This window comes from Ursus arctos, unplaced genomic scaffold (assembly GCF_023065955.2).
Source record: "Ursus arctos isolate Adak ecotype North America unplaced genomic scaffold, UrsArc2.0 scaffold_1, whole genome shotgun sequence".
Lineage (NCBI taxonomy): Eukaryota > Metazoa > Chordata > Mammalia > Carnivora > Ursidae > Ursus > Ursus arctos.
Genome location: NW_026622763.1, coordinates 106516982 through 106529452, shown reverse-complemented (window position 1 = coordinate 106529452; position 12471 = coordinate 106516982). Strand labels below are relative to the sequence as shown.

Sequence of the window (12471 nt, the reverse complement as noted above, 5' to 3'; positions counted from 1 at the left end):
CTCTATCTCAAACCACTCTGGTCCAGCCTGCTTCATTTTTCTATTATTTTGTTTTGTTTTTTTGTACTTTCCTCTAAAGATCACACTACGTCCACAGGGATATCCCTAACACTTGGAGAACCCTGTCTGCGGCTGGTTTTCATATTGTTTATGACTTTCTGACCTTTTGTTTTACATTTTTGTGCAATTAAGCTTGAAATCTTTTTTTCCTATTTTTCGCCTTGTTGCTTTTTGCTTAGAAAATCCCCCCTTCTCTCAAAGAATAACTTCCCCACGTGCTGTAAAGCACATTTTCTCTTCAGCTAACTGAAGTGTGTGGTCAGCGTGTGGCCTGAGGTCAGGGTCTGACCCCGCTTTCCTCCCCCTCTCAGCTGCTGGCAGCGCTGCCCCTGCCCCCCCCCACCCCCCCCAGCACAGCCCCCAAAGGAGGCCTCACCTGTCTGGCGTCAGTGCCTCCACGCTGTCCTGGCGCTTCACCCGGGGAGGTGCTGGTCTCGCACTCCCAGGCCGAGGTATTCTTCTAAACCCAAACACGGGAAAACCAGAAAGAGGATATGACACACTTGCACATTTCAAAGTGGACAACAGAAAACCCAGGTCAATGTTACCGCTCATTTCCCGCCATCAACATGCTAGTCGGACACAGTCTGCAGAATGTTAAGAACATTCCATTAATTTGACAGGTTTGAAAGTATCCGTCTCTTAATCTTATGTTTTCATTAATTTTAAGGCTCAAAAAGGAATCATGTAACTCTCAGTAATCAAAATATAATTTACCATAATTATGAATTTCCCTAAATCTTTAAAATGTCCTACGTGTAGTAACTTATACCCAGTACAGGAAAATTAAATAAACGGTTTCTGCTGTCTTCGTACAGTATTTCCCTGTCACTGAGCTCAAGCACTAAACAAACTGCGGAAGGCGCCGAGAGAAGCAGGAGGCGGCGGCGGCCTGGACGTCAGACCGGGGCCCACGGACCTGATGTCGGCTGGAAGCTCGCTCGGCAGCTCGGAACTCTCGGACACCTCGGGCTTCTCAGGGCCAGAAGGTCCAGCTTCTCCTTCTGAACCATGACAATCTGGTTAACGATTCACAGAGGAAGAAACACAAACAGTAATAAGTGTTTGAAAAGACAGCAATCAAATAATCGCAAATATAAATGAGCTTTATTCATCTATCATTTTCACGCAGACGTTTCATATCTAGACTTGGTGAAGATCTGGGGAGGTGTGCACGCCAACTGGAAACACAAACTGGTTCAATTTCTTAAGAAACAGAATTCAAAAGGCAGGTTGATCCAGTCGAGCCACTGAATGGACAGGAAATACAACCCACGAAGGACGGACGCGTGTCAAGATGTTCACCAACCACCACTGGTGTTAGTGACGACGGTGGGTCACGCCAGCAGACGCCAGCAGTCACTCACCAGACCCTTCGCATAAAACAGTGTCATCGTTCTAACACAGAACTGAGGACAGTAATGTCTCTGATAACACACACACACACACACACACACACACACACACACACACGATGGGGGTTCTAGAAAGACATCCGTTTAGGTTAGAAACAGTGTTTTTCATTTCCTTCTCCATATTTTTCTGTATTTAAAAAACTTTCTACTTTGGGTATGTACCAAATTGTTTTTATAATCTGAATAAAGCTTTCTTCGTTTTAACAAAAAGATTTAATCAGTAAGTAACAACCCCTAACTATTAAGGCAATTAAATTTACTCCTCCATTTTAAGTAAAAGGGCTTTGTATTTTAGAAAATAGGATAAATCAGATTTGAATTTAGAAATAATTTTTACTCTGGAAAGAATCGTGAAATACATTCTTCTGGAACATAAGACATAGAAATTAAACCTGAAAGTGGTACAGTTATGTTTCCTTAAATTACTTTCACTAACTCACTGTGTAAAACAAATCTGAGAGAACATATTAGTATCTACACACACACACGCACACTTTATACCAAATACACTCAGTTCAGGCTGTTCCTCACCTGCATCACTAGGGGAGTCGCCTACAAAAAAAAAAAAAAAAAAAGGCACATCAGAAAACCGACTGTGTGCTGGCAAAGCTCAGTCATGAAACAGCAGGACTAGGGAAAAACGGACTTAGTAACAGTGGACACCTGTCAGGGAACACAGAGCCTTCCCTCGTGTCCGCAGCCATCACTTTACTTTCAAAGATCAAAAGACAAAGAACAAAACAAACCATGAATTCTAAAATGCTATTAATGAAAAGAGGCAACAGGATTATGAAGAGAGCGGGTCAGAGACACAAATAAGAGTTTAGAGACAAGGCAGCAGCTGGTAAGCCAGGGAGCGTGAGGCACGGGGTGTGACGCCCCTTTCACGACGGGGTGACAGCGGCCAGGCCCTCCCTCACCAGCGCATCAGCAAAGGCTCTTCCATTAGCTCCTGAACGGGAGGACCTTTCTCCACCTCCCCATCGACCTACCTCCTTCTTCAAGTGCTGCTTTTGGGGACAAGGGGGACATACGTGGCCACACGGAAATGAGCGGGAGCACTGCAGAGAGGGGGGGACTCAAAGTCACAAGACGACACCCTCTGCCTGACACACTCAAGATGCGGGACTACATCTGCAAAAGCACCCAAACGGCACGGGGCCATGTCAGGGCTAAGGACCCCCCCGGGAGCTGCCATGCAGCCCCCCATTAACGACAGCCCCACCTCCACACAGGGACCTTTCACACGCACAAGGACTGGGCCCAGGGTCACCCTGAGGACACACAGCCCTCCTCGGACTCCTCAGTCTGTCTGCTGAGCGGACTTCAGAACTCTGTCCGCTAATCAAAGACCGACATATGTGGTGCCCCAAAGAAGGCGTGTAAGAGGGGCCAGGCCTATGGGGCAAGGGGAACCAGGAGGCCCTACAGGACCTGTATGTATGGAACACAGGAACCTCCCAGAGGTCACCCTGCACAGAGCAGAGGACAGGCCCAGCACTTAGAGCCTGATGAACTGTGGGTTAGGAGGGGCTCGAAATCACGTTTCCAGACAGCACCCCTGGAAGGATGGGGTGACAGCAATGGGGGACTTGGGCTTGACCCCGAGACAGGGCTTCCCGGGGGCCACAGCAGGTAGCAGCAGAGTCTCTTCTCGACGCCATGCCACCTGGAGTGCACTTGGCAGAGCCCAGCGCGTAGCAGCGGCTATGCAGCCTGGGACCCTGGACTCCAGACCCCTGGGCTCTCCTCCAATCTCACACCATCGGTGTTGGGGACAGACTGTGGGTTCACATGCAGCTGCTGGATCTCAGGGCTGATACCCAGATGGAGAGTGCACACAGTGACTCCCCCTTCACAGATGGGGTCTCCCACCCCTCGGCGAGGGTTCCAGCCTCACAGACACTCAGGTCATCTCTGGATCCTTCACCAGCTCAGCCTTTCTCAACAAGGCACGCAGGCCCTCCTTCCCATGCCCTGGCGATCACGCCCAGCACTCACATGCCATCTCTGGTGCAAACCGTGCCCAAAGTCCCCCGGAACCTGCCCAGCCCCCCACCGCCCACTCCAGCCCAGGCCACTCTGTCCTGGACCACTCACTAAGCCTACCACACTAACGTGACCCGCACGTGATTGAGCCAACAGCAGCTCGGGCTTCCTGCAGCGGCTGGCCGCCAGGCTCCACTCCCCGCCCGAAGGCTCCCCCCGCCCGCACCCCAGGGCTAAGTCCCTGGCGGCCCACACCACGGCACAGGGCGTCCTCCAGGCTGGCTCGGCTCACCGGGGCACTCGCTGCACAGGGCAGGCCGTCGGCAAACAGTTTCGGCGCACACACACTGACAAGCACCAGCCCTCCCCACAAGCGCGGGCTCTGGGGTGCCACACGCTCCGCCACGAGGCGCCAGCACCCCGCCAAGCCTGCGAGGAGCTCCAGGGCCCGAAAAACACAGGCGGAGCGGGTCTTTCACCACAGTTTGGGGGCTGGGAACTACTACGCCCGAAGCAGAACGTCACCGAGTACAACCTGATGCACACAGGGAACGTTACAGACAGAAACACCGGTCGGGGCGGTGTTCCACGCTGCTCTGAGGTCCTCTCTGAGCATGAGGGGGCGCGCGGCTGGGCCCGCGGGACTCCCACCCGGGCTCCGCCCCGTCTCCTCCGAGACAGCGCTGGGGACCCAGAGAGGCCGGTGCCGCCGCGCCGCCTAGCGGGCCCTGCCTCGCTGACGGAGAGGCAAAAGCGGGTCACTCGCCACGTCCGGTCCTGCTGGTGTCAAGAACCAGGGACCGGACCCCGTGCGGGTCAAAGAGCCGAGGGGACCCTGCGGCTCTGGCCGCCGCCCTCTGGGGGAGGGGTGCCCACCCGTGTACGTGCGGAGCTGCTCGGTCTCCCGCACCAGAAGGGGTGAAGAGACGGCATCCTTCTTACCTTTCTGCTTCACTGCTGGTTCTGGCTCAACGTTCTCACGCCACAGACCAGCTGAGTTATCATCTGAAACACTAGCTGAGTTAGTATTAGCTTCTCTTGTTCCTGACATAAAACAGTTTAAAATGAGTCATTACGAGGCACACGGCAGGCTGGTCCTCTGGGGCGCCACTAACAGAGGGCACGCTGACTCGTCCCAGCTCCCCCACTCCGCGAGCGAACAGAAGACTGACCGAGGGCAGCTTCTGAGAACTCGCACCAACGATGTTCCTCCCGGCTGTGCCTGTGGGATCGGGAGAGGGAAGGGGTGCCCGGAATATGAGAGCGCCCCAGGCCCACTCAGCCCAGGAGGAGGTTGGGGTCCCCACAGCCAAAGCAAGGTGACCCCTCCACCCCGGTTTCCGGAGCCTTCCTGACACGACCTGCTCCACCTGCCTCCCCACCGCAGCCAGGCCCAGCCGAGAAGCTGCAGACAGGCGGCGATCTCAGTAAAGCAGGAGGAAAAGAAAACTATCTCTGGCATAGTTCACAGTCCTAGACATACTGAAAGCCCCCAAACCCTCGTGGAACACTGACTAGTATGCCAATGTCTCTAAAAACAGAAAAAATGTCAAATATCTGAGAAACAAACTTTTTTTATATTAAAAATAAAAGGGGGGCAGGGAGGTGCTGGAGGAAAAGATCTTTAATGTGGCAGGACCCAGGGTAGAAAACTTATACATCAGTAAAAGACCCCCACTCTAAAATAAAACCAGGAGACAAAAATAAAATTAGAAAAATGTTCCCATTCCTGAAATACAATCTTATAATTTCTCCTTTTTCTTTTTTTTAAGATTTTATTTATTTATTTGACAGAGAGGGAGACAGCCAGTGAGAGAGGGAACACAAGCAGGGGGAGTGGGAGAGGAAGAAGCAGGCTCCCAGCGGAGCAGGAAGCCCAATGAGGGGCTCAACCCAGGACCCCAGGATCACGCCCTGAGCCAAAGGCAGACGCGTAACGACTGAGCCACCCAGGCGCCCCAATTTTATAACTTCTTAAAAGTATTTAAATAGTTTATATCAGAATCAACCTATCATTAACTATCAAAGAACTGAATTTATGTACTAGAACTTCATACAATAGATGACATAATTTTCTAAGGAAATTTTTTCAATCTATAAAAATGATAATTTAAACAGTCTGATTCAAATAATTATTTATGAAATCTAAGGTAGCCAAAGAAACAACATGAAATACTAAAATTCTAAAACAAATGTAAAAATAAACATAAGCTTGACAACTGTAGATTATCTAGTTTAAAAGAAACCATGCAAGAATTTTAGATTGTTACATTTTATTTGAAAGTGTCGAAAATTTCCTACATTGTTCAAAACCCACCAGCACAATAAGTAAGTTCCAAATGCAACACCTTCAGTCCAAAGCTCAAGGGGACCGATGACACTCTGCACCATTTCATCTCTTCAAAAGTCTAGTGGCATTCTTTTTTTTTTTTTTTTTTTTTTGAGAGGCCTATGATGGTTGTTTTAACATCTTTCCTAATGTTCTTAAGTAAGCTTTACTAAAACTCCGATACGCACAAACAGAACAGAAAAACAGACTATACATACTAATACCACAATCAATTCTTAATCACAGAGGACAGATTGACCAGTCTGCCAAATAACAGCTTTAAAGAAAAATAATGCACCTGTAAAAAATAAAAATTATTGCGAACTGGCAAAAAGTCTGTTGTCTGAATTACCGGTAACGAATGAACCTGGCAGGTAAGGATGTGGGCCGTGGTGTCCTGATTACCTATGTTCCAACGCCCCCAAGCACCGCAGCTTGAGGGGGCTGCTTGCCTCTTCGGAGCCACAGTTTGCCCCAGCTCGTGGCGTTATCTCAATGAGACCCTGTGCTTGATAAGGCAGGCCTTATCACTGGGCCCGGCCCAGTGCCCATCCGCCAGTTACCATCCCTGAAACACCAGGTACAGCCCCCAACACAGCCGCAAGCAGCTTCCCACTAGGCCCACGTGCTGTGCAAATTTTAGCAGCACAGAGTTGCCAACTACTTCAAGTGTAAGTGTGAATGAATAACCAGGGCTTAAAGTGAGGGGCTCCGCTGACCCAGTGATCAGTCTTTTTTTTTTTCAATTTTGTATTTTATTTTTTTAATTTTTTTTTATTATATTATGTTAGTCACCATACAGTACATCCCCGGTTTCTGATGTAAAGTTCGATGATTCATTAGTTGGCGTATAACACCCAATGCACCATGCAATACGTGCCCTCCTTACTACCCATCACCAGCCTATCCCGTTCCCCCGCCCCCCTCCCCTCTGAAGCCGTCAGTTTGTTTCCAGAGTCCATAGTCTCTCATGCTTCATTCCCCCTTCTGATTACCCCCCTTTCTTTATCCCTTTCTTCCCCTACCGATCTTCCTAGTTCTTATGTTCCATAGATGAGAGAAATCATATAATTGTCTTTCTCTGCTTGACTTATTTCACTTAGCATTATCTCCTCCAGTGCCATCCATGTTGCAGCAAATGTTGAGAATTCGTTCTTTCTGATAGCTGAGTAATATTCCATTGTATATATGGACCACATCTTCTTAATCCAGTCATCTGTTGAAGGGCATCTCGGCTCCTTCCACGATTTAGCTATTGTGGACAATGCTGCTATGAACATTGGGGTGCATATGGCCCTTCTCTTCACTACGTCTGTATCTTTGGGGTAAATACCCAGTAGTGCAATGGCTGGGTCATAGGGTAGCTCAATTTTTAACTTTTTAAGGGACCTCCACACTGTTTTCCAGAGTGGCTGTACCAACTTGCATTCCCACCAACAATGTAGGAGGGATCCCCTTTCTTCACATCCTCTCCAGCAATTGTTGTTTCTTGCCTTGTCAATTTTTGCCATTCTAACTGGCGTAGGGTGGTATCTTAGTGTGGTTTTGATTTGAATTTCCCTGATGGCTAATGATTTTGAACATTTTTTCATGTGTCTGTTAGCCATTTGTATGTCTTCATTGGAAAAGTGTCTGTTCATATCTTCTGCCCATTTTATGATTTGTTTATTTGTTTCTCGCGTATTGAGTTTGAAAAGTTCTTTGTAGATCTTGGATACCAGTCTTTTATCTGTAGCATCATTTGCAAATATCTTCTCCCATTCCGTGGGCTGCCTGTTAGTTTTTTTGACTGTTTCCTTGGCTATGCAGAAGCTTTTTATCTTGATGAAGTCCCACAAGTTCATTTTATCTTTTGTTTCTCTTGCCTTTGGAGATGTGTCATGAAAAAGGTTGCTTTGGCCGATGTCGTAGAGGTTGCTGCCTATGTTCTCCTCTAGGATTTTGATGGATTCCTGTCTCACATCGAGGTCTTTCGTCCATTTGGAGTTTATCTTTGTGTATGGTGTGAGAGAGTGGTCAAGTTTCATTCTTTTGCATGTAGCTGTCCAATTTTCCCAGCACCATTTATTGAAGAGACTGTCTTTTTTTCCACCGGATGTTTTTTCCTGCTTTATCAAAGATTAGTTGCCCAAAGAGCCGAGGGTCCATTTCTGGGTTCTCTATTCTGTTCCATTAATCTATGTGTCTGTTTTTGTGCCAGTACCATGCTGTCTTTGTGATCACAGCTCGAAATCCGGCATTGTGATGCCCCCAGCTTTGTTTTTCCTTTTCAACAGTTCCTTGGCGATTCGGGGCCTTTTCTGGTTCCATACAAATTTAAGGACTATTTGTTCCAGTTCTTTGAAAAATATCATCAGTATTTTGATCGGGATAGCACTGAAAGTGTAGATTGCTCTGGGTAGCATGGACATTTTAACTATGTTAATTCTTCCAATCCATGAGCATGGAATATTTTTCCATCTTTTTGTGTCTTCCTCAATGTCTTTCAAGAGTGATTTACAGTTTCTAGAATATAGGTCCCTTACGTCTCTGGTTAAGTTGATTCCAAGGTAACGCATGGTTTTTGGTGCTATTGTAAATGGGATGGATTCCCTAATTTCTCTTTCTTCAGTCTCATTATTCGTGTATAGAAATGCAACTGATTTCTGAGCATTGATTTTGTATCTCGCCACATTACTGAATTGCTCTATAACTTCTAATAGTTTGGGAGTGGAGTCTTTTGGGTTTTCCATATACAGTATCATGTCATCTGCGAAGAGAGACATTTTGACTTCTTCTTTGCCAATTTGGATACCTTTGATCCCTTTTTGTTGTCTGATTGCTGTTGCAAGGACTTCTAGTACTACGTTGAATAACAGTGGCGAGAGTGGGCATCCTTGTCGTGTTCCTGATCTTAAGGGAAAGGCTTCCAGCTTTTCCCCATTGAGAATGATATTTGCTGTAGGCTTTTCATAGATGGTTTTTATGAGATTGAGGAATGCACCCTCTATCCCTACACTCTGAAGGGTTTTAATCAGGAAAGGATGCGGTATTTTGTCAAATGCTTTTTCTGCATCTATTGAGAGAATCATATGATTTCTGAATTTTTCTTTCTGGATAAAATCTAAGACCCCGATCGATTTGCAAATGTTGAACCACCCTTGCATCCCAGGGATGAATCCCACTTGGTCATGATGGATAATCCTTTTAATGTACTGTTGGATTCTATTAGCCAGGATCTTGTTGAGGATTTTGGCGTCCATATTCATTAGGGAAATCGGTAATTCTCCTTTTTGATGGGGTCTTTGCCTGGTTTGGGGATCAAGGTAATATTGGCCTCATAGTATGAGTTTGGTAGCTTTCCTTCCGTTTCTATTTTTTGAAATAGCTTTAGGAGAATAGGTATTATTTCTTCTTTGAATGTTTCATAGAATTCCCCAGGAAAACCGGCCAGGCCTGGAGTTTTGTTTTTTGGAAGGTTGTTTATCACTGACTCAATCTCTTCATAATTAACTGGCCTGTTTAAAAAATCAGTTTCTTCCTGTTTCAGTCTTGGTAGTTTATAGGTTTCCAGGAAGGCCTCCATCTCCTCCGGATTGCTTAATTTATTGGCATAAAGCTGTTGATAAAAGCTTCTAATAATCCTTTCAATTTCATTGGTGTTGGTTGCGACCTCTCTTTTTTCATTCATAATTTTATTAATTTGGGTCCTTTCTCTATTCTTTTGGATAAGTCTTGCCAGTGGTCTGCCAATTTTATTGATTCTCTCAAAGAACCAGCTTCTAGTTCCGTTGATCTGCTCTACTGTACTCCTGGTTTCTAATTCTTTGATTTCTGCTCTAATCTTGGTCAACTGCTTCCTCGTGCGTGGATTAGGCCTGTCCCTCTGTTGCTGTTCCAGCTTCTTGAGGTAAGAATATAAAACTTGGGGACAGAGTGCAGGACTCCACACGTGCCACCAGGTGCCACCAGGCTCCGTTCAAATCTCTGGCAAGCTCGCAACTGAGAACCACGTGTATGTTGCAGGGTTCCTGTTCCTGAACACTGAGCTGTGCGTAGTGTCTACAGAGTGAGGATACGTGTCTGAATAACTACTGCACTTTAAGTCCACGGTACCATCTCACCCTGACATGGGGCTCGCAGTCACTGAAGTCGGATCCACAAAGCAGATCCGGAAAGTACACATGTGACATGCCGGCCACTTTATGGACAGATGTCTCCAAGTCTCAAGGCAGGTATTTTTAGACCCACTTACCACCAGGTCACTGTGGCTCAGAGAACGTACCCATGAAGCTAGGTCAAGGCCAAGGGGTGGGCAAACGGGAGGAACGGCATCTTCCCACTGGTCTGGGATGCAAGCCGATCTGCCTACACGGGCAGCACCACCCAGCCCCTCTCCTGCTGCACGGGGACTGCCTGCTGCTTTCCTGCTCCGACCGGTCTGTAGCTGAGAGAAGCGCCGGCAGGGAGTTAACACATAACTTTCACCAGATGCAGGGAACTGCACCTGCGAGCCTGCGGTGAACTGTTTGTCGGTGAGAACTCGTCCTGCTCCCGTCCAGCACCTCCCAGCCGGTCACCACACACCGCTGAGGAACTAGATACACACCACATAAGGCTGACCGACTTGGAATAAGATCAGCCAGGACCACCTTCTAGGAGGACCACCTTACACACTGGGCCACGGATGCGGCAGCTGCCTGCAAACACAGCTGCTCTCAGGAGCTCAACTTCTTAAAGGGAAAGCACACACACAGAAAGAGGTGTTTACTGTTATTCTACCGACATGTGCAGAATTTTTGAAAATCAAAGAGATACAAGTTCAGCCTAGACAAATTTTTATCTTTTCTGGAGTCAAGATTTACACTACATTTTCCCCTAAATGTCACTCACGATTTCTGATATTTCTGAAGAATTTAGTTTAACATCACAGGCAGCAAATAGTGATCTGTCAAGGACTACCCCATTAGAAATCCCTGATCCACACGTCTCACTGCTCCACCACAGGCGAGGACGCATGCACGCGCCTCACACCGCCCTCCTCCCCAGAAGAGGGCAGGCCACGGGGAGCCGCTTCCCCGATCCGCCACGGCAAGCACCTTAAACTCTTTCTTATGGGGCATTTTCTTAATACAACACAGCAGAGCAGGATGGGAGAGCTGAACAACCATTTCTCTATCCGACCATCCACGTCATTTTGCAAAATTCCAACAGCAAGATAAAGAAAGCATCTTGGTCTAAATGCAAAAGAGCTACACATAGAAAGGCACGTAAAGGTTAACTAAAACTGAGTTAATATTCTTTATCATATAGTATAGCAAATTAAAGCGAGTGGCATATCAAGTCATTTCTGATCTTCACTACCCATAGTCAGAAGAATAAAAAAATGTAACTATGCTGAGAGGTAAATACTTCATACCAAGGTAGTGAGGAATGTAAACTAAAGAATATCTTTTTCTTACCGATTCCTGAAGTCGTAGTTTCCTGATCTGCTTCGTGATTTAATCCAGACACTATGGGATCTAACTTTTTAGCTGAAATATTATCTTCCTTCCTTCCTGACGTAAAATAGTTAACGACAGATTAAAACATGGCAAAGGTTTTAGCGTGCGGGTGCTCTGGTCGGGACTCAGGGGTTGACACCACGCTCACAGAAACTCATCCCCACCCCCGGTCCCCGCCGCTCCTCCCTCCCGGGGCTCTCCGACCGGGACCACGTGCTGGACCGCCCCTCCCTGCGGTCCTGGCGGGCTCTGGGGCTCACCCTCTTAAGCCCCACGCTCCCCAGCACTAATTTCACATGGATCTTCATGTGACGGCAGGAAAGACCACCATGTAAAAACCCCAACTTCTTCGATTTTACCTTCAGTCGCCCCAACTCCCTCCCTGAACGGCAGGCCTCCCGCTCTGCTCTTGTCCTGGACACGCTACTGGGCTGCGTGGCAGGCGCCTCAGACTTCACGTGTGGGATGGAATTCCTGGCGCTGCCCCCATCCCGCCATGGCTTCTCCCAAAGCCTCCGCCCTCCGGCAGCAGCTCCTCGTGGCTGCGCAGACCCCCACGTTCTTCTCGCTGTGCCCTCTCCTGACCCCTCGTGGCTGCGCAGACCCCCCTACGTTCTTCTCGCTGTGCCCTCTCCTGACCAGGGCCAGCCAGTCACCCAGCGACTCTGTCACCCCTTCCATCAAACACGTTCTCACCAGTGACACTCGGGTCCCAGCCGGCCGTCTCAGCTGGACACTGCTATCTGGCCTCTACACTTGCCTCTCTCCACTTCAAAAAGGGGAAGCTTCTAAAACCTACGTCAGATCATGCCTCTGTGCTGCTTACTGTCCTCTAAGAACTTATCCTCCCACTCACTACAAAACTCTCGCCCTACGTGGCCCAACACCTCGGGCCTGCCTATTCGTGCAGCCTCTTCTATTCCTTCGCCTCCCCACCCAGCCTCCCTGCTGGGCCTCCCATCACTCAAACAGGCAAGCCTGTCCCCAGCTCAGGGCCTCTGCCCATTCCTGGACACCCACATGTCCTCCTCCACCCTACTCAACTCTCTGTCCGGACGTCCCGTCCTCAGAGCCTCTCTGCCTGTGCACCCGCCCCTACATGCCCATCTCCCTCGGCTACATTTTCCATCAGAAGACTCATCACTAATAAGAAAGTGTACACCCTGTGGTCTCTTGATTATCTGTCTTGTCCCTC

At 48.2% G+C, this 12471-nt stretch overlaps 1 protein-coding gene across 8 annotated transcripts in view; it reads right to left on the bottom strand.

Moving 5' to 3' along the window:
* Positions 1-12471, bottom strand: part of TRAF3IP1 (TRAF3 interacting protein 1) — a 59243-nt gene that overhangs the window by 33580 nt on the left and 13192 nt on the right. For 2 of the 8 annotated variants that reach the window (XM_057306113.1, XM_044380474.3), the window contains 3 exons: positions 2007-2027; positions 980-1079; positions 437-520 (listed from right to left, as the gene is read on the bottom strand). In XM_057306113.1, coding sequence (XP_057162096.1) covers positions 437-520; positions 980-1079; positions 2007-2027 — 205 coding nt within the window. Of the gene's footprint in view, positions 1-436; positions 521-979; positions 1080-2006; positions 2028-2467; positions 2537-4406; positions 4509-11234; positions 11331-12471 lie in introns of all 8 variants that reach the window. The other 6 variants (XM_026491414.4, XM_044380464.3, XM_044380469.3 and 3 more) reach the window with 6 other exon arrangements.